General features: G+C 41.1%; 2 protein-coding genes across 3 annotated transcripts; one reads left to right on the top strand and one right to left on the bottom strand.

The window, feature by feature from the left end:
- Positions 1–4587: 4587 nt before the first annotated feature.
- On the bottom strand, positions 4588–11708 carry MAIP1 (matrix AAA peptidase interacting protein 1). Its single transcript, XM_066189658.1, has 5 exons — positions 11376–11708; positions 9334–9405; positions 7432–7558; positions 6288–6438; positions 4588–5028 (listed from the first exon to the last, which is right to left on the bottom strand). The coding sequence occupies exons 1-5, from the start codon at positions 11685–11687 to the stop codon at positions 4950–4952; spliced, it is 741 nt and encodes a 246-aa protein (XP_066045755.1). The 5' UTR covers positions 11688–11708; the 3' UTR covers positions 4588–4949.
- Positions 11709–11783: 75 nt separating this feature from the next.
- On the top strand, positions 11784–21088 carry TYW5 (tRNA-yW synthesizing protein 5). 2 transcript variants are annotated; one of them, XM_066189657.1, is made up of 8 exons: positions 11784–12296; positions 13386–13540; positions 16520–16589; positions 17186–17230; positions 17698–17835; positions 18420–18507; positions 18994–19110; positions 19795–21088. In XM_066189657.1, the coding sequence occupies exons 1-8, from the start codon at positions 12231–12233 to the stop codon at positions 20049–20051; spliced, it is 936 nt and encodes a 311-aa protein (XP_066045754.1). In that variant the 5' UTR covers positions 11784–12230; the 3' UTR covers positions 20052–21088. The 2 variants fall into 2 exon arrangements, with proteins under 2 accessions (XP_066045754.1, XP_066045753.1); XM_066189656.1 differs by lacking the exon at positions 11784–12296 and adding an exon at positions 12464–12557.
- Positions 21089–22268: the final 1180 nt, after the last annotated feature.

Genomic DNA, 22268 nt, shown 5'->3' with positions numbered 1-22268 from the left:
GCTGATTACAGACTTTAATAATATATGTACTTTGAAAATACAGAATAAGAGATTTCAGGCAGCTTCCAATGACCTCTTCATGACCATTTCTATCCTAATCACACCAGCAATGATTAGATTTTCACCTAGTTAAGGGTCAGTGCCTTGCATGACACGAGTTCTGGACTACAGAAATTCATTTTCACTTGCTCCTTTGTCACTTTATATTGCAATCTCTCAGTCCTGTTCCATATGAAATTATTTTTAAAAATATCCCCCAAAGAATTATTTCTATTCATCTGTTCTCAGTTTATGAAACGAAATACACATTACAAAAATTAACATTACAAGTAATGGCCTTGTCTGGGTGTAGTGCAGATGAACAATGTGGAGGTCCTCAAACAGCACTAACACCATAAGTGAGCACAGAACCCAACGCTGGGACAGCCCCACAGCCTGGAACAAGGTACCCACTTAACCCAATTGCACCACTGAAACTTCCACTTCCAGACTTGGCAAATGGCACTGACCTTATAGCTGCTGTACCTGCTAACTGGTTCCAGGAAGTTCAGAAGAGAGGAATTACCAAGGCATTCTCCCTGCCCCTCTCTTTTTTCACTCTGATTTTTAGGGATGTGCCAGCTGCTAATTAGCATAAGGCAGAAATAGCCTTTAGTTGCTCTGATGCACTGCACCTTTCCCTGGGTTGCCTCTCCCACAGCTCCCCAGTCAGATTAGGAAAGCTCTGCAAACTTAAGGCAGGACCTTAGCTCTAATATTGAAAAGTCAGACTTCCTCCCCATACACAAGCAAAGCTTTTTTATGCAAAAGGTTACCGTCAACTACAAAATGTATTTTAGAGGAACATTCAAGCCTCCACTTGTTTCCAAATACTCATGTCCTTAAGGCAAAGGCATGCATCCTTGGTGAGATGCCACCTCTTCTGTACTTCTCTTAGCTGTCCTGTTCCCTCATAGTGCCTCTTGGCACTACAGCGCCAAGCTCACTACAAAAAGCCTTGTTCTGTGACAGCAGATGAGGGATGAAATGGCACAAAAGAAAATACAGCATGTCTAACTTTAGCTTCCCTTTATTTTTGATGGAGTAACTTCAAAGGCAGCAAAGGAGTTGCAGTCTGCTCCCATTAAAATGCAGAACAGTTTCCCCTGAACAACTTTATATTAGGAAGAGCACACACCACTGAAATCAGACAAAATACACATAAGAGAGGCATTATGATTAAGGGAGTGTTTCCAATAGTGCTGCACAAGTTCACAGTGACTTACCCAACCTCTATTCTATGGCAATACTATAAAAATCCAAAAGGCTGGCACATCAGCAATGGAAAATGAAGGTAAAAGACAAGGAGGGGAACTCCTATGACTTAGGGTGGTCAGTACTCACTGTGCAACAGCATTTACCCAAGCTGCCTTTCCTTAGAAGAACAAAAGCACAGTTGTGTAAGCAATGCTTGCTTTTACAACAGCTAAATACCTCTTCCTGTGTCTGCATGTGGTCCAGTGCCAAGAGATCAGCTATCGCACCCATGTACGAGGGAGAAATGAAACTAAAAGCACTACACACTCTTGTATCCCATGTCTTATAAGCTGTGAGCCATCATGTGACTACAGCCTGTGAGGAATCTCAAAGCCCCCACCTGCAGCCAAAAGAGCACATGGGGCAGAAATCAAGTTTAACCACACCACAAACAAAACAAGCAGGGGAGCTGTGAAGTCTTGAAGGAGTATGATCACTACTGTGATAAACAATATGACTTCTACTACTAAACAGATTTCCAGCCATAAGACCTCAAAATAATTAACTAAATATAACCTGATGATAAGGCCAAGCTTGAACATACCTTAAAAACTAGAGAAAGTTGAATGTGTCCCTAGAAGTAAGCAGACAATGCTGGGACAGGAGGGAAAGGAACAATCAAAACGATAAACGTATTTTAAAATGTGAATATTAAAAATTAGCTTTGCTACCATCAGACACAGAGGTGCCTACATGAATTCACAGGTACAGCACATTTTCCCACATCAGGAATGCAGCTAAATTGCCACTTGAAAATGAGCAGGCACTGCAGAGAGAACACAAGACACTATCGTTGACTCGCGATGAAAGCCAGGAAAAATACAAAGACTTCTTAATAAGACAAATCTAAATTATTTAAATAGCACTTCATGCTTCTACTATTTTATCCTTTACCCCACTTACACTCTCATTAATTTCAGTTACTTCCCAGCCAGAATAGCTTTGTGACCAAGGCCATCTACTGGTGAGTGGGGTGTGTGAATTAATGGGAAGTTTGTTGGCCAGATTTAATTAGTGCTTATCAAGTTTTAGGCACATGTTTTGAAATTGTGCCAGGCAGCTGTTAGGAATTATTAAATATGATTACACTTTTGGATGAGCAAATAAAAATTAAGGCTTCCCAATGCCACAGGGACCTAAAGAACCACGATGTTGCCCAGGGGAGAAGAGTGTGGTACTCAGAATCTGCATCCTGTTATAGTCCAGACACCGCGTCACCTCACTGCTCTGTGTAAAATGAATCAGACATGTAAGTGTTGCTAATAGAGCTATGAATTTTACCCCCAAAATCACTACCAAACCTGGTAACACTGTTTTCAAGAATTAATGGGGTTTGAATGGAAACGTTTGTAGGCTAAAACTGCAAACATTTTAAATGGGGATTTTAGATGGGGATTTATTGGCTGCACGCTATAGTTAAAATTGTACTTGTCCCCAGACATTAGGCAACAGAAATGGACACCAGGCAAGGAAAAGGAAGGGAAATTAAGCACACCCATATCCTTACACCCTGTCATTTCCAAGGTGATGTCTGAGACTAATCAGCAAGGGAAACTGTGAGCAATGGCATGCTATGACACAGAGATCCCCACACTGTTCTACTGTTACCTGCTGAGCATCATTATTCCCAAATCAGGATGATGCTTTTAATAAGACACTTCCTTTAGCCCTTTTTTCAAATTCTGCAACACTTCAAGTTAGCATTATGATTTTTAGAGTAAGCTATTTGAGTGGCAGCACTGGAAATCCCCAAGTTACAAGACAATATTCTCTCCATCTCTGAGATGAAGTAAAGTTAACCCTTTACTCATCCTTTTTGCCGTAAGAATTTCGGGCAACCTCGATAGCACAGAGAAATACATTCACTAGGACCTAGCTTGAAGTAACTAAAATAATTTCTTATTGCTAGTTTTGGATGGGAATATAGAAACCAGAAGTTTTTGGTTTTTTTTTTTTTCTTTTTTCTTTTTTTTTGCATGAACAAATGACACAGAAGAAAAGCTTTTCCACAAGAGAAAGTGTGGATGCCATAAAATGACAAATGCCTATCAGTGGCCATCACTTCAGTCTGATCAATTGCTATGATGATCAGATTTATGACAGAGAATTTATGGATGGCAGGTAAAAGGAGTTGAACTCTCTACATGTGTCCATTACAAGTTGGATTTGGGGCTGGTTTGTGAGGGTTTTTCTGGGGTGGGGTGGTATTTTTTCTTCTTAAGCCAGTAGACTATAAATCCAGTTTAATAACACCAGTTTTATTCCCTGTGGGAGAATGCCATTTTCCAACACAGCAAGCTTAGTAACTTATTTGCCTTTCTGATTTATTTATGGTGCAAAAAATCCATGGGCAGTTCTGTGTCTGTTGGAGATTTGCAGTCTCTGGGATAATTTTTTAATTAAAAGTCAGAAGTGGGGAAAAAACCCCAAACATCGAACTGCTGCCCCCTTCGGCTCCAACCCACAAAACATAAACAACTTCAAAAGAATAAAACAGTGCATGCAAATTTCCAATCACATCTTTTGCAGCAAAAGTGTGTTATCAACTAGTTGATAAGCTTTAGATGTTCCTCTCATTAAGTCATTGGATCAAAAGAGCTGAACTGTGGAAAATTTAATTTATACCTTCAATTACAATTACTGTGCATCACAGTAATTACACTTTACACTTTCAAAACACTGCACTAATGTCTACAACATGTCTTGGCAGGAAGTTAGCTTTATATTTGAAGTTGATATAGAGGATGAAGAAACCTGTTATGATCTCCTGTTGATTTGCATAGAAAAGCTTCCAGCTACTTACACCAGTATTCTCATGTTCCAGAAACCAGAGATAAAGTGACAACTAGGAAACTGTGCAGTTGCAAAATCTAATTGTAAGGATTTGGTCATTTCTTTAACACACATTTCAAACAGAAGACTTCATTTAATTTCACTGTCAGGTTCTCTTTTAAATTCATGTTTTCAACTGATTTTTCTTCCATAATTCTCTAAACTTGGAATTGCGTACATATTACTGAATTGAAAGGAAAGGGTTGGTTTTTTTTTATTTTTCCAAAACATATCTGTTTGATCTATTTTCCCAGTGCAATGCTAAAAGCTTTTTCTTTCTCCAATCCTGGAGCAAATAGCAGCTCTACTTTTCTTGACCTCAGACATATTCAAAAGCAAGATTACCTCAAAATGAACTGCTGAAGCTAGACAAGCTAAGAAGTCCATCTACCTCTATTTCACCTTGCATATTATTCAGTCATATATCGTACAGTCCCTAGGGAAAAAAAGAAACACAAGAAAGTAACTCAGAAGGGTCATCAGTCATTTAAGTGTTGTTTATTTCAAATAGTACCATTTCTTCTCAGAATACAAGAAATTGACACATCCATTACACCTGCCTGAATGAAACTGTGCTGTCTAAATGCCTTGGATGAGCACTGGAACCAATTAAATTTCTACCAGCCTGTTCCAGGAAAAAGGCTTTGCTGTAATGCTGCAGCACAGTGCAAGCTTTGGAAAGAATTTTTGGAAGTCATACATAGAAAATTCATCTTTCTTTTGGAGGATAGGGCAAGAAGAGAAAAAAAAGACCCCAAAAAGCCTGGTATTTGTTACATCAAAACAATTACAGTGATACATAAAAAGGCTGTAGAAGGCATTTATTCTAATAGCCTTGGATGTTCAATCCGTGTAATAGTCCAGTCTGGTTTTGCTCCTTCTGTAAACTCCCTTTGGAACCTGAAAAAGGAAAGGTAATAAGTGAAGAGTTGTTAAAATTTACTTGACCTTAAGGAGCTACTAATACAACAAGAAAGCATGACCAAATATTTTACTTCAAACTTATTGCTGTAAAAGCTACTTAAACTTTAATGCTTATGCCCCAAAATGGAAGATAAAAATCATTTCTATAGTAAGAAACAAAATGCACTGAGTGTTTTGGTTCATATCCCACAGACAGATCAAGCAGCAACAGTAAAGACCCTGATATCAAGAAAGCATTCTGTTTTCACAGCAGGAATATGAATAAATCTTTATGGAAGATCCTGATCTGTAAATACAGGGTTTCTTTAATGGGATGGCAAGTGAAGGGAAATCCGGTGCTCCATATTTTATTTGAAAATTTTCATCTTTCCTGAAGTAGTTTAAAAGGCAACATATTTTCAGAACTACATCAAAGATCAAGTTAACAGTAGTACTGAGTTTCCCTTATCTAAAGATAAGTCTGAGCTTCTAGTTGAATTCTCATGTTCTCAAATAACCTGCATGTGATGGGCAAGAGCAGTGTAATATCATTGCAAATCCAGTCCCAGTCCCACACTGCAATCCATTGCAAAGGCTCTAAGGGAAGTCTCTTAAGGTTAATGGAATCTCAGAAGCCTCCACCTCTAAGTAAGATGCTGAATTCAGCTAAGGGATGGATCCACAACAATCTATCCAGGCAAGAAGTACTCAGGAGTGTTACCTTTGTTCCAGATCTCCTCATCACCTAGACTCCTTATTTTCAATTTCAAATGTGGGTGTAGAAATCCTTGATCACACTGCATTTATCACACAAAAATCCTCACCTGTCCCAGCTTCTGAGAATCTTACTTTCAACACGTTTTGACAACTGTGTAGATATTTTCTGCACTGCTCTGACATCAGTACACCAACACAGACATTATTTATAAGCACTCCTATGAAAACCCATCTTCCTAATGTGTGCTTTGAGGATGAGAAACCTCATTGAGTGCTCCAAATACTGCTCTTCCTTATAGAGAAAGGGTTCCCAATAATGTCAACTCAAAAGCAAGGAAATAACATAATGACCTTAGGGGTATTTAAAAACTTTGGCCCTAAAATCAAAACTGGAAAGCTGGATGAGAATTAACTTAGATTAGAATCAAGGTAAATTAAAAACACTGGATTCTGCAGTGGCTCAGTGGGAGTGCCTGCAGAACTGCCTACCCCACAGGCACCTCATGGACAGGGGAAAAGAAAGGGACAAGCAAGCTTACTCATAGTTTGCTGTTAAAAGATGTTTCTTTTCTTTTGTGTTTTCATCTCCAAACACAATCTGGAAGACTTTGGCTTCACCTGGTACTTCGTCAGGTAGATTAGCACCATTCAGATACCAGAAGCACATCAGGATGCTAACAAACTTTCTTCCTGTTGGAAAGAAATCAAAACTTAAGTTAGATCTCATGTTTCCCATCAGTCAAATACTCCTATTTGCTACCTGGCATATATTCTAGTGAGACCCTGGAGGGACAGCTGACTTCAGGCATAAAGAATACAGGATAGAATAATGTGTGACAAAGCTATTTTATGCCCTACTCATGCTGTTTAGCAATTAATAAAAATACACTCTGTAAAAAAATAAGTATTTTATCACGAGTGTGGTGTGACAGTGTATATAATGAAACTGTAGAAAAATTTTGGTTCCCACAAATTCCAAAGCTAACTACTGACACAGTAAATGTACATAGAGTAGTATCAAACATGGGAGCAAGCTAAGAGGAGTAAAAGAAAATCCTATTTCCTAAACCAGGAAAAATGCTTACTGGGTCTGATAACTTGAAACGCCCAACTGAAGACCCAGAGTTAGACCCACATATCATCTCCACTTGTGTCTGATAGTGAACAAAGCACACAATGCTGGTATCCAACCAAAAGAAAAACTTGCTTGAGCTCATCACTAGCTTAAAAAAACCCCCAAACCAATCAAGGAGTCCTAGAACAAAGTGTATTTCATGACAGAAAGACTAAACCAGCAAAATTTATTTCATTATCCAGCCTTCATTATTCTTCTTGCAGGATGCATTTTCATTGTTGAAGCAAACAGCTTTCAGCAGATATTAGAATAATTGTTTTTGAGTGGTTTCACATTGCTGAGGACTAATAATATAAAATTCTGTACAAAACAAGAAGAATAAGCAAAACCCAAACAGAAGTCAAAACAGTACCATGACGTATTAACAATAATCTCTGTCGCTGGTTTAAAAGGAAATCAAGAAATTTTATATGGATGAATTACAAACAGAGAAACAAGGAATGAGAGACAGCACTCAAAACCACATCTGCATGGAAAATGTCTGTTTAGTAGCAAAACCAGGAAATAAGACTGCTTATTGCTGAAACGTTTTAGGATTCTAAACATACCATCATCATCATAGTAAATGCGAACATCTCCTTCTGTTGTGTACATGATTGCATCAATGTCAGCTGCTAAAGCATCCCTGTGGCTGTCAGGGAGCAAAGAAATCTTTTCCTTCAGCACCTGAAGTACCTAAATTCAGAAAAACTGTCACTTAGTTTTTCATTAGGAAATTTAAGTAACAATCTATTTCTACCGCAGTTCACAAAATGAGCCGTATTGCTAAAACATTTGTCTAACACACGTAACAGCTAAAGTGAGAAATGCACTGGGAAATTTGGGCCCTCCTAAACCCCAATTCAGCAGCACTGAAGAAGGCCCATTTACTGCTCAAAACAAATGAGAAGCAAGCATCTTAAAAATGTTTAAAAAAGGTACTGTCAAACCAGCAGCAGCAACACAAGGCATGCCAGGCCAGAACAGCCCAGTGAAGCTGGCTCCCACAATCACACTCTGCCTTCTCACCGCTGAATCCTCACTGTCTGCAGGTTCCTAAGCTCTTGAGTCAGGATCTTTTAGCTCTCTTCCACAAATTTCTTTGAAAATCAGTTTCATTACCAATGAGTTTATCTTTGTCATTTTGTGATCCACTCTCCATTTGGAGAAAGTTTAAACACTTGCAAATCAGAACAGACTGAAAAATTGTTCCTCTGGTTATTAATGTCCTTATGACACTCACATCCATATTATCTAAGTGTCCTATGATCCACACAGCTGTGTTAAGTAGAAAACGGTGGGGTGCAAAAACTACACAGAGGTAGCACCTCAAACACCATGTAAGAAAGTCAAATCACAAGGAAGGATGAAACTGCAGAACTTATTTTAAACTAATACTCAATTTTACCCTAACCTGATCTACCATTTTTGAATAACAAACAAATGCAGAGGTTACATGGAAGGAAGAGTCAACCTTCACAAGGAGACATTGGTTTCTAGAACATTTTGCAGGTACAAAATTCACTGGCCAAAGAAATGACGAGGTGTGTGGGATCACAGCCTCATCTAGTCCATCCTTGGCTTACATGAAGTCTCTGCATCAATGTAAACCTAAAAAATTTACAGTGACCGGAGCAAGTTCTTTCAAGAGGAAGCAGAGGAGATGCCCTTACAAAACAACTGCAAGAAGCAAACTCACGTTTTATTGCTATCTCTGTTCAGAGAGAGGAAGCAAGACTGTTCAGAGGGGATGCACTAGAACAGCACCAGAGTTTTTGCTGCAAAGGCATGGGTGGCAATAGGACATCCTGTAACAAGGCAGACATAGACCTGGAGTGTCTCCTCCACTTGACTCTGATGCATCTGCTACCTCCATGCCCTGGGAAGGCCAAGACAGCTTCAGCAATTAAAAATTCATAAAAACACAGAAAACACAGCACTGATGTTTAACCAGGTCAGTCATATCCCTGAGACCATGACACAAGACTGAGGCCTTCCAGCCAAAACCAGTAATCAGCTGCATGATCTGATGGGTGTGGGGACGTGTCAGTGCAGCAGGGATGAGCACAAACCAGTTTCTTTCTTCACATAGATTCTGGTGCACAGACTGAGTCAGCTTCAGCCAGTTGCCTACACCTAGAGACACACAGTTCCACCTGTCATCCAGAGCCCACTGCCTTTCCATCCTTCCTGCTACACCAGCATCCTTTCTGGCATTTGGTCCTTATGCTCAACAGCTAAAATAGATTTTATTTTGTTTTAAATACAATTACTTCAAATTAAGTTTCATGCCTTGAAATTAAACATTAAAAAAAGCTGCAGGACAAAAAATTGCCCACTCTACATCGCATTACGCTGTTTTTCCCAAGTTAAACCCAACTGGCAACTGGCAGATCATGACAGGCTGAATGCATCCATGTTACTTTAGAACAGACAGTCAATGGCTGGAACAGGAGATGGAAAGCATTTACCTCTGCTGACACAAGCTCTTCCAGCAGGTCAAGTTTACGCTGAGACAGCAGCTTTGAAACAACAGAAAAGGCCTGCCAAAATAAAACAGGAACAAAAACCAAACATGAACAAGTAACTCTAGGTTGGCCTCTTTTTCAGACAAAACCATAAGTGTTTGACAAGCTACCCAAATATTCCATAATTTAAGGTTTCAATATTTGCAGAGGGTATCACCACTGAAAGGTAATCCCTCCAGCATTACAAGAGTGATTTCATGAACTGATAAAAACATATTTCTTTTCAATCTCTTATTTAAAACATCAAAGTTCCCAATAGGTTCACAGAATTTCAATAGAATTCATAGTTTACAAAAGAAAAAAAGGCTTTGCAGTATTATGTATGTTGCTTTTACTCTTTTTGATAACTCAAACAATCTGTGTCTTTCTCTGTAAATATTTTGATCCCTTGCCCACTTTTCCAACTCATTCTCTGCTTTCAGTCAAAACTGATGCTGCAGCTTACAAATTTTCTTTAGAAATCCAGTTTGGTCTCTTAGACTTCAGGAAGCTCAGCTCTCCTTTCTCCCCTCAACTTTGCAGGTATATCTATATACAATTATGCCTCTACATATTCAAGTAGTGCACTTGTGAAGGACAGTGTATTTAGAACTCTACACCAAGTAAAAACAAACACCAAACCAAAATCCCCCAAAAAACAGGCCAGGGCAAAACAGGTGGTTCTGCATGAGTCAAATTATTTGTTGGAGGTTGTGGGTCTTTTCTTCTCTTGAAATGACCCTAATAATTTTAACATTCTGTCCCCTGATGTGTTGCTTTGAGATGGTTTGTTAGAAGCAAATATAATGAAGTTTCCCAACAGATAACTCTGTAATTTTCATACGACTGGCTTTGAGATACCTATCTCTTTGACACACTCCATTAACAAAGCTTACTGGGCTCATAAATTTGGAGAAATAAATATATACACCAGCTCTATGCCTGTCTAAGCTTTATTATTTCAGGAAAAACCTGCTAAGAGGACACACATTTCTCCCTAAAATCTCTATAATATTTGGAAGCACCTTCCTTCATGCTGCTTTGGGGGATGGCTTAACCAGTTCATTTTAATTGTGGAAACTGGGACAACAAGAAATTCCTGAAGGAAAAAGCAGCTCTGCTTATATCATTTGCCTCAAGGTGTGGTGCTTGGAGCCAGCAGTGGGGAACTCCATGTATTTTACACCCAGGAGCACAACAGAGCTATGATGTCCACACCTAATAACATCAGGCTGGACATTAGGAGGAATTTCTTCATGGAAAGGGTCTTTCAAACATTGAAAATGAGCTGCCCAGGGAGGTAGTGGAGTCGTCACCCCTGGACGTGTTTAAGGAAAGATTGGACAAGGCACTGATGGCAGAAAGTGGTTGACAAAGTGGTGTTTGGTCATAGATTGGGCTCAATGTACAACACAGACACGGAGCTCCTGGGACGGGCCCAGCAGCAAGGACTGGGGGATTGGAGCATCTCTCCCACAGGAAAAGTTTATGAGACTGGAGTTGTTCAGCCTCAAGAAGAGATGGCTGAGAGGGATCTCATCAATGTGTAGAAATATTTAAAGGAGGAGAGTGCCAAGAGTATGGTTCTGCTCGGTGGTGCCAAGCAACAGGACAAGGGGCAACGGGCAGAAACTGATGCAAAGGAAGTTCCACCTGAACACAAGGAAGGACTTCTTTACTGTCAGCATGACCAAGCACTGGAACAGAATGCCCAGAGGTTGGGGAGTCTCTCTCACTGCAGATATTCCAGACCTGTCTGGACACAACCCAGCGCCATGTGCTCTAGGACAGCCTTGCTGGAGCAGGGAGGATGGAGCAGACTGTGCTCCACTCCTACCTCACCCGTTCTGTGAATCTGTGATTATCTCCTCAGTCTTCTCCAGCCTAACTGGTTCTAAAACACCACGAAAGTAACGGCGAGCATCGGCAGCCCCTGGGGAGGGTCAGCAGGACTTTTCCCCTCAGGCCGGCCGCTCTCCCCGCCCCGAGGCCCCAGGCCCGCTCACCTGCTTGGCCCCCCGCGTGAACTCCTCGATGCTGAACTCGTGGTCGAAGTAGAGGCGGATGAGCAGGTAGTAGAAGCGGGTGCGGAGCCAGGCGATGGGACTGGTGATCCTCACTACCACTACACGCCGCTGAGGGCCGTCGGTCCCAGATCCGGCGCTGCTGGCGAACCGAACGCTGGGCTGGGGCGGACGGGTCCGGGCGGGGCCCGGCGGGCCCGGTGCGGCTGCGGCCGGCGGCAGGAGCCGGGCGGAGCCCGCCAGCGCCCGGGCCAGCCAGCGGACACGGCCCGGAGCCGCGCAGCGCAGCGCCATGATGGCCCGGGCCCGCCCTGTCCGCCGCAACTCCCGCTCCCCGGAAACACGGCTGCGGCCAACGCTGGTTCCGGGGCGGGCGGGCGGCGGCTCCGGCCGGGTCAGGGGACGCCAGCCCCGGTCACCCCCGGAGAGCGCGGCGTCCCCTCTGCTGGCCTACCGTGTCCACTTCTGGGCTTCTCAGTACAAGAGAGACAAGGAGCCGCTGGAGAGGGTGCAGCGGAGGCCACGAAGATGAACAAGCGGCTGGAGCATCTGTCTTCGTGGGGAGAGACTGCGGGAGCCGGGCCTGTTCAGTCTGGAGAAGATTGCGAGGGGATCTCATGAGTGCATATAAATCCCTCAAAGGCGGGTGCCAAGATCTCATGAATGCATGTCAATGCCTCGGGTGCCATGAGGATGGTGCCAGACACTTCCCAGCGGTGCTCACTGACAGGACAAGGAGTAATGGCCCATAAACTAAAACACAGTTCCACCTCAGCTTGAGAAAGAACTGCTTTACGTGGAGGGTGGCAGAGCACTGGAACAGGCTGCAGGGAAGTCATGGAGTCTCCCTTCCAGGAGACATTCAAACCCCACCTGGACACGTTCCTCTGTCACCTGCTCCAGGTGACCCTGACGTGGCAGGGGTTGGGCTCGATGGTCTCCTCTCCAGAGATCCCTTCCAGCCCTGACAATCCCGCGATCCGCGGGCTCCCGGCCCTGGCCCAGGGGGAGCGGCAGGAACGCTTCTGCGCGGGCTCCTGTTTCCGGGGGAAGCGGCGGGGCGAGGCGGTGCCGGCCATGGAGCGGCGGGAGCGGGCGGCCGTGGCCGTGGAGCGGCTGGAGCGGGTGACGCGGGAGCGCTTCCTGCGGGACATCTACCCGCGGGTACGGGCCGCCCGAGCGGGACCGCCCCGGCGGGTGGGGCTCCACGGGGCACGGGGACCCCTCCTCAGCGGGCCGGCAAACCTCAGGGGTTGGGTTTGAGTGTTCCCGGAAACGTGCCCTGATCCGTTGAGGGGAACGGGAGCTTAGGAGCGAGGAGCTTCTATGGGCGGATCCTGTCCGAGCTGCTGGCGAGTTCCGACAGGTGATCTCTGTGGGAGTCCATTTCCTTTGGCAGCGGTCAAAAAATGTGACCGTTAGTTTTGTTGCTTTGTCATCTCTTGTTTTACTCCCCCCTCACCCTCCGAGGTGCCAATTAAAAGAAAAAGTGTCTTTTTACTTGTTGTGTGCGGGCTGGATCAAACCTGTTCGTGGTCGTGAGCAGCAAGGAACCTTGATATAGGTGGAAAAAGCTTCTCTCATGAGAACCACAGCTCACAGTCTGCACCTTAACTGTGTGGGCTTTTACATGTTTTGTCCTAAGCCTTGGCTAGAAAGATTAAATCTGTTCCTTTGTCTGGCTGGATTCCTCAGTGGCCCCAGGACAAAGTGTGGGCTATAATTGTCTTTGCCTCTCCATATCCTTCCTTACCCAACTAGAAAAGAACACGTAGTTAATAGAGAAACAGTTCCATAATTTACTGCATTTTGTTTCAACATTCAGCATTTGATTTACATTGCTTGTGAAGAGATTAGTTGTGACCTCGTGTAGTGGCTCCTATGTAGTGGCATTCAGCTAACTTGTTTGCTTGGATGTAATTTGAAAAAGTCACATTTTTTTCTGTTGGATTCTGTGATCATTCACCATTGAAATTTTTCGTTGTTCCTTAGAGAAAGCCAGTAGTGCTGACAGGACTGGAACTGGGCACTTGCACCACCAAATGGACAGTAGATTACTTGAGCCAAGCTGAAGGATCTAAAGAAGTAAAGATTCACGTTTCTGCAGTGCCACAGATGGACTTCCTCAGTAAGAACTTTGTGTATAGGTACTTCACTCCAAGGCCTCTTGTATTTTAAAGGCATGTGCTTATAACTTAAGGATATACAGTGCATCTGTTTGAAGCTGAGGATGGGAATAGGAAGACAGTTTGTGAAAACATTACATTATGTATCAAAGGGTTGTCCTAGATTTCTCCCTCTTCTATTAATTCTGCCCCCTGAATAAATGCAATGGGGGTGAAATGAGGGGCCAAACAGCACCTTAAAAGTGATGCCATGAAGAAGTGTTGCAAAGGAATTTCGTCACAGCACTCTTGTAGGAAATTTGAGCCTGGCACTTGCAGCTGTTAATTAAAAACAAACCAAAACACCCTTAATATCTACATATTTACCTGGTATTTTGTTCTAGTTATATGGTGCATTCTCAGTGTTACTGAATAGTGATGATTTCTGACTCACTGATCCCCTCTGAATGCTGGTGTGTGTGTGCCAGCCATGGTATTCCACTCCAGATACGGTGTAACTAATTAAATCCAAGCTCCTTTCAAAGTTATCATGTGCAGCTTTCAGAATGTTCAAACCACTGCATACCACACATTTCACCAGCTCTTTAATCTTGATGTGGGCCACAAAACCCCTTGATCTCCTCTGGAGCTTCTCTTATGTGACTGTCAAAACATTTCTTCAGAGTTCATCTAATCTCAGTCATGTTGTCCTTCAAGGGTAAAGCCTTCATTTTAGCAGTCCTTTGTTTTCCCCAAGTGGGAACAGGGTGTGCTCAGTCTGTTAAACTTGTAAGCAGGTGGGAGTGTATGCTGTAGGTGTAAATAAGCTACAAGTGTCTGAGTGGAGCCTGTTGTTCAGGGGTTAAACACAAGTTTCAATCATGATGCATTCTGCTCACTGCATAATGAACTTTTGAATCCCTGAAATTAGGTTGTACTTGACTAACTTTGCATTATCTCCATACTTCATTTTCCCTGCTCTGTGTTGGGGTTTTTTAGGATCTCTTGCTGTGAGTTCACATGCAGTTGTTCTGGAGTCTTAGTTTTAGCAGGTTTGTAGACAGCCACATGGTCTCTCTGGTGCTCTGATGGTGTTTCATTATAGCAGGTGTCAGGACTTTCACATACTTCACTTGAAATTCAGGAAGCTTTGACCTTTTCCAAGCAAGCCCCTCATTCCAATCTGAAGAGACAATAAGTAGAAACAAAAGAATAGAAACTCTGAGGACTTAACCTGCAGTTCCATTAGTTTAAACTGATGAACATTGGTTTTACTGCCGTTCTGTTGTAAGTTGCATGCTCCTACCCCTGTTTTTGTGTTGGTTCTGGAACTCATTCAGCCAGGTTGTGATGTGCTGCAGAAATCTGAATGTTTTTCTGCTGTTTTAGCTTTGTAAGCAGGTTCATGGAGAGGTCAAATGAGTGCCAGTGCTACTGTAAGGGGGGAGATGGGGTGATTAGGGCAGATAGCAGGGGCAGAGCTGTGGTAGCACCAGAATGCATCAGTTTAAGCTGTAGTAGAGCTGTGCTCTCACTTTCTTCAGCAGCAAATATAAGTGGACACGATAAAACAGTTTGGCTGAAATCAGAACATTGTGTTTTGTTTGGTTTTCCATTGACTTCAGTGGGTTTTGTATTTGCCTATTCCAAACAAGCCTAAAATGTTTAGAGAATTGGTTTAATTCAGATGCAGGTTAACATTCTAGTAAAAAAGGTAACAGGATCAAGAAAAAATTTGCCTGAGAAAGGTTTCTTCTTAACCCTGGGTACTTGGTGGTTGCTCTAAATGTGATGTTTACATGCAATAATTCCTTATCCAGTGACACTTAGTGAGAGATGGTGAGCTGCATGAATGTAACATTGAATTCATAATAATGAATACATGTCCTGTTGCTGATTGTGCTTGGTTTGCCATTCAGCTATCAACTGATCCCAAAATCTGTAATCTGTATGAAAAGCTTCCATTATGTAGATAAATTTGTAACACTGACTTCAGAGGGACCAGCTCTAATGCCCAGTGACTCTTCTTGCATCTTCTGAAGTTGTCTTTAGTAAATTTAAGGAAAACTCAAAGAGACATTTGAAAATATCAAGATTCCTGTGTTTTGTATCAAAACTCCTGTGTTTTGAGGAGCTGAGAAAGCATATATTTTTAAAAAAAATCCATATAACTGAAAAAAAAGTTATAGATATACAAATGAAGGTAGTTACTGTGTTCCTGCACAAATTCATAGCAGAAAATGCATAGATACGCTATTGAAGTTTTCTTGATGCTGAGCTTTTCTGCTCAAAAATGTACAGTAAACGAGCCTAAAAATGACACACTTAAAAAAACAGTTAAGCAAGTATTGCCACAGTTTGTGTCTTAATTTGACTGTGAAAAATGTTCTGTTCTGTGACTGAGACTGTTCAGAACTCCTAAGCTTAAGAGGGGATCTTAACAAAGTGTATAAACAGTTGATGGAGGCAGATTCTCAGTGGTTCATGGTGACAGGACAAGAGGCATTGGGCACAGGCTGGAATCCAGGAAGTTCTGTGAACTTCTTTAAGACACATGGACACACACTTTTACAGTGAGTGAGAATAGTCATACAATGGAACAAATGGAACAGGTTGCCTAGAGAGATTATGCAGTCTCCATTCTTGGAGGTCCACAGAACTGAACTGGATGCTGTCCTGTGCAAGCTGCTGTAGTGAGCCCAGCTCCTGGCCAGGGGCTTGGACTGGAGGATCTCCAGAGGTACTTCCAGCCTCAGCTACAACGGGATTCTATTTGGATATATATTGGAACAATTGACTAAAGCAGAGAAGTTTCTAAGTGTAGGATTTCTGTCTTGGGAGAACTCTCCAAACATCTGCTGCAAACATTGATTAGTCACCATGTTAAGTTAAAAAAATGAGAGCAGCCTGTTGCATCTTCCATTATATTTGATATGGTAAGGGAGCTTATTATAAATCTAGACTTTAGACCATGTGTTCCTACACTCGTTCATGGTATAAATTCAAATATTTATATTTCAGAACTCTGCCTTTTGATGTATTTGTACGAAGAGCAGCTGAAGTCAAGCACAAGGAGTACTTTCTTACTGAGGTAATTTCCTTAGTGTCCCAGTTTCTTCTGTTGGCTATTTTGCTGGTATATGGAGAGGAAAGTGATGAACTGTAATTTAAAGTCTTACTTCAGTAAAAGACTTGATCTTCAATTTAACTTTCTTGTAGCTTGATACCAAAGGAAAAAATGTGAGAAGTTTTTTCAGATAACTGTGATTGGGAAGCAAATAGTTTTGACTGTAGACATGCTTTTTACCTTTTATGCTGCATGGAATGCTGTAAGTTTTGAAGCCAATCAAAATAGTTTTCTGCATCAGTCTACTGAAGAACTGAAATTATAATCTGCATTTGCTTTGAGTCTGTTCAGTAACAGTAATGCTGAAGCAGTTGACCAGTCTCCCCACACTTTACTCTTCTCCTTTCAGTTAACTTATCTTTCCCATTTCTCAAGATGAGCTGCAGTGATCAGTAAAGAGCAGTACAACAAAGTAGCTGAATTTCTAGATGCCCTTTATTTGTACCATATTTTAATGAAACTCTGCATTAGATAAATGAGAAAATACAAGTTCTTTGTTTAAGTGTTTTGGTAATTCTTATTAAAAAACCCAAACAATTCTCTTTTTGTGTTCTCTTCAGGATGAAAAGTACTATTTGCGATCAGTGGGTGAAGATGTTAGGAAGGTAAATTACTGGAGATTAAAGTTCTAATATTGTAAAGTTGTAGTTTAGAAATATTTTTTAAAACCTGTTGTCATACAACTTACTTAGGGTCACATGATTTGTGAATCTGCCCGGATTTAGGTCAGAGTACTTCAATGTGTCTAAAATAGTTGCTGTTGCATGGGCGCTTGGCTGATCGCTGAAGAGTACATTGCTAAACTCCCTTTCTTTAGCTTTTCTTGTAGACTTGTAAAAGGATTTATGCTGATCTCTTGCTCCTTCAGTGTGATTCCTAGCAGCCATGGTTAAGAGCAGCTCTCTGGCTGTTCTTACTAATGGCATTAAGCAAGTCAATGCTGAAAAGCATTGCTGATTTGCCAATGCTGAAGTTCTAACCCTGTTTCGTATGATTGGAAATGCTTGTGAAGTGCTCCCCCATTTAAATGGGCATAGATGGTTCTCTAAGAGTTATGCCCTTTCCGTTTCAGGATATTGCAGATATCAGGAAGCAGTTTCCTATTTTAGCAGAAGATGTTCATATTCCAGAGTATTTTGAGAAGGAACAGTTTTTCTCTAGTGTCTTCCGCATCAGCTCAGCTGGATTACAGTTATGGACACATTATGATGTAGGTAATACGTGGGTTTAGCATAAAATGTTGCAGATGGCATTACAGAGTTGAGATAATAAGGTGCAAACCTCTGTCAAAGATTAGAGAATAGTAACAAACTTCACATATTTTGAAATAGTGAAATGAACCACATTCAGTGGTGCGGTGAATTTTAAATGTTGCATTGCTTGGGTATAATATCTTAACTGGGTTTATGTCTAAGTCCAGATTTGTAAGATGAAAGGATGTTTTATTTTGTTTCCCCTTTTTTTAACTGTTTTGAGTTTCAATTGAAAATCTGAAACACAGTAACTCAACATTTTTGTCTTTAATATTACTTTCCTTTTTTTTTTTTTACTCTAATGGCCAGTGTAGCATAAATTCTAGTTGTATAATACACTGCCAACTGTGCATTGATTGTGGTGGTTTCTGGCTGCAATGCAATAGATTCCAAATAGGGTTGTCATCTAACATTGTGCAGTGAGTTCTGAATAAATTAATTTATAATTCTTAACATGTGAAGGTTTTACTAGATTAGTTGAAGTCTGTATGTTTATTCACTCAACTTTTGGCTGACATGTCTATTGTTACACTCATCCCAGGTAATGGACAACTTCTTAATCCAAGTCACAGGAAAAAAAAGAGTTGTTTTGTACAGTCCTCGAGATGCACCATATTTGTATTTATCAGGTATGCATGCTTTAGGCATCTAGTTAAGAGTTTGGTGATCTTAGCTTTTCTTACACTTAGCTCGTAAGTGTTGCACAGTAGAAAATAATCACTCACAGATGACTTGGTATAAAAGAAGTCATTTGTTCCTTTAACTCTGATTCTGTGTGCTTTAGTCAAAGGAGAACAGCAGCTTTGCCTGATTATTTTCAACGCTTAACTGAAGGAGTAAAGTGTTCTGTCTGGGTTCAAAATGGTTTTTTAAATGTCTGGAAAAGTGGTTTTTAGTGTTAGTAAGAGTTAGTGTTAGTAAGGTTGCAGTTACGGAACAAATACAGACAACAGGAGAACATCTCTTCAGTGAATGAGGGGTGCCATCGGGTTGCCCTGGTTTAGAGAAATAAAACCAGTACTAAATTTGATTCAAGAGCTGCTGTTTCCAGCAATATGATAATGCTTGGTTACTATTGGAAGAGTGGGAATATTTATTCACTGAAATTTTCCTAGGTACTAAATCAGAGGTGCTGGATGTGGATAACCCAGACTTGGAGAAATATCCTCTTTTTGTGAAAGCCAAGCGCTATCAATGTGTTTTGGAAGCAGGAGATGTGTTATTTATTCCAGGTAAGGAGTAAATAGTTCCTGACCATGGCATGGTAGTAAACTGTCTTGTTTCTAATTTACGGTTTCTGGAGATGGTAAGAGGTTACTAAACCATTTCTCTGTTATAAGTAAGAGCATTGAAAGGTGTTGGCAAAACTCATTTACTTCTTCCAACTGTACAATTAACCTGAAAAACAGTATTATATCTACCTGCAGATCTTACTTTCCCTCAAGTGTACACTGTACACTCCTGAATTTGTGTATTAATAGATTAATACTATAAACTTACCTTCTGAAATCTGAAATTACTTCAGTGACCTGAGTTTTTAAATGACAGAATTTGAGTGAAATACCACTCAAATGATATTTCTGTTCTTCTGTAGCTCTGTGAGGCACATGGTCTGATGAGAATTATGGATGGTAGAGTTACTGGACTTTCTAAAGATTTGTAATCATCTTTGAGTACCTCTACACTTCAGCAATTGTTACTTTTATGAGAAGTTATGGATCAGCATAAATGTCTTGAAAAACTTCTCAAATTTGGTACAATGCAATATATTCATAAGGATATTTATAAATAAACAAAAATACAGTAGTTGAGACTTTTCCTCAACTAGATTTAGTTTGGGCAATTCTGACACTTGCTTGGAGTCACATGGAAGTTTTGGACAATTATTTTGATTTTAGACACTGTTCTTTCTACAGCTTTGTGGTTCCATAATGTAATTTCTGAGGAATTTGGAGTGGCACTGAATGTCTTTTGGAAGCACCTTCCTGCTGAGTCCTATGATAAGACTGACACTTATGGAAATAAAGATCCCATAGCAGCCTCTAGAGCTATACAGATCTTGGACAGAGCCTTGAAAACACTTGAAGAACTACCTGAGGAATATAGGGATTTTTATGCTCGGAGAATGGTGTTACGTATCCAGGAAAAAGCCTATAGGAATGATTATGGATAACGTAACACATTGTAATTCAGCAAGGTCCTGTGCAAGTAGAAAATTTTATGTTAGTTTGAAGACTGTCCATGTGTACTTACATACACTTTCTGTGAGACCAATAAAAACTGTCAATAAACATTCATCTATGACAAAGTTGATCTTTTAGATTTTCTTTCTAGTTTTTCACGTACACAGTGAAAAACGGTCACAGTCTGCTTGATCTGGAGATGGTCTCCTTTCTACAGTGAGACAGACATTTGCAGTGCCTCCACTTATAACTGTACTTTTTTGGAATGTTCTACCTAAATTTTTTTGAACAGAAGTTTTGGTATGTGGCCTGACAGCATGCATGCCTAGAAGTAACTGCACATCTTTGTGAGTGCAACCTCATTAAGTTTTAGGAAGGCCATGGTGGTTTCTGAGGAGGTCCAAGCAAGCCATTGGTGGTAGCTGTAATGGTCACCGTTTCTTTTAAAGTAATAACCCGGCAGTTAGTGTAGGGAGTTTCTTCTCCCCCTTGTAGTGAGAGAGAGTGGGTATGGGAAAAAAAGCAAAAACTAACCATGCCAGGTTCCACTTGGAATTGTGCAGCAGCTTGACTGCAAGGTAAATGACTTACCATTTTCCTAGCTCAGTAATGTATTACTGGGGGGGAAATCTATCTGTTTTGTCACTGCCCCAGTGCAGTCAGACAGCATTGCTGGTCCTGCAGCTGTGAGACACTCGCCACTAATGTGCCCACAAATCCATTCAGATACAGGCCTAGTATCTGCAGTGGAGTTCATAATTGTGGAGTAGACACAGAATCTGTTGGGAGCTGTATTTGATGTACTCTTTGTTACCATATCAAAAGGGGTTTGCGTAGCACCTTTTGGGATGGAACCTGTTGTTTAGGCATTGTAGGTTACTTTTTCAGCAGATTGTGGTGCTTACAAAAGCCCTGTGAAATAAAGGTGGGGATCTGACAAAAAGTCATTGATTCTTTGAAATGCCCCTGCTGTTATTGTGCTGTTTGGGGAATGCAACATTTATCTGACTTAGGTCAGTCTGTTACTTCTAGCAATGTTTTTTGAGAATTGTAACTTGTCAAAAGCTCTTAGACAAAATAAATGTGTAGTGTTAAAAAAATGCTGGAAGAAAGCTTTCTTCAGAAGAGCAGGAGCTTGAACACTGCAGATTATTCTTCTAAACCTGTTCTTCTTGGCAGTTCAACACAGTGAAAATAGTCTGGTACCATGTGAATGGGCACCCAGCCACCTCAATGAATAAGCATGAATGGAAGCAGCCAAGCGATTCTGACGGGCACCATTGTATGTTCTGAGGGTAGAATTTAAATTTGGGATCACAAATAGGTCTCCCAAATTTTGGTTTAGAAAGGAACAAGGATTGCTTGTGCATACTGCTGAGACAGAATCTCTCTGCCCATTAGGCTGGGGTAACCTCTCTACTTTGTTGCACTGGTAATGTCCACGGCCCACTCTGAATTGCAGAGGTGAACAGAGCATATTCTTTGTGTGTTAGGACTGAATGGGGAGGTTCAGAGAGCCTGCAGGGCTCAACAAAGCTGTGTTCCAGCATTGTGCCTGCACAGCCATCACTCTCAACTCTAACTGCCAGCAGCTTCTCAAGATACTGGTACAGAGAAGTACTGTGCTGATGCCTCCTTCTGCCATTCCTTGGATCTCCATTCACAAAAGGGAGGTGTTAGCTTGGTATTCTCAGGCCCCCTCAACACTCAAGTGTAAATTTTATCTTCATGCTGCCAACTTTAAAATGAAGCCTTTATTTAACTTTGAAAGGGTTTCTTCAATTTGTTATTTAGTAACTTCTCTAAAACAGTTGTTCTGAAATGCTATAAAAGAAGAATACAAGCATTTAAAAATGTATTTTCTTAATTTGGATGTAATCTGACTAGTGATAAAAATTTTGAAGTTACTGTGTTAAAAAAAAAAAAATTAAGTTACTTAGTGCTTTATAACCACTGTGCAACATGGTGTGAAGCAGGCAATGAAGTGATTAATGAATAGTGAAAGCATTAAAGGAAAAACTTCCAGATAACATAGTAAGAGAGGACAAGTAGGCACACCTAGAAATCCATTACTGAAATCACACAAAAAAATTAGAGCCACTGACATTTTTGGATGTTTGCCTGTTAGAGATCCTGCCACAATAAAACAGATGAACATGTGTGAACATGTATTAGAAAAATAAATACTGACCATCTTAAGCATTCAA

Source organism: Chamaea fasciata, unplaced genomic scaffold (assembly GCF_029207755.1).
Source record: "Chamaea fasciata isolate MVZ Bird 193981 ecotype frontalis unplaced genomic scaffold, bChaFas1.0.hap1 SCAF_8, whole genome shotgun sequence".
Lineage (NCBI taxonomy): Eukaryota > Metazoa > Chordata > Aves > Passeriformes > Sylviidae > Chamaea > Chamaea fasciata.
Note: the sequence above shows the minus strand (reverse complement) of the source record. Positions and strands in the feature narration are given on the sequence as shown.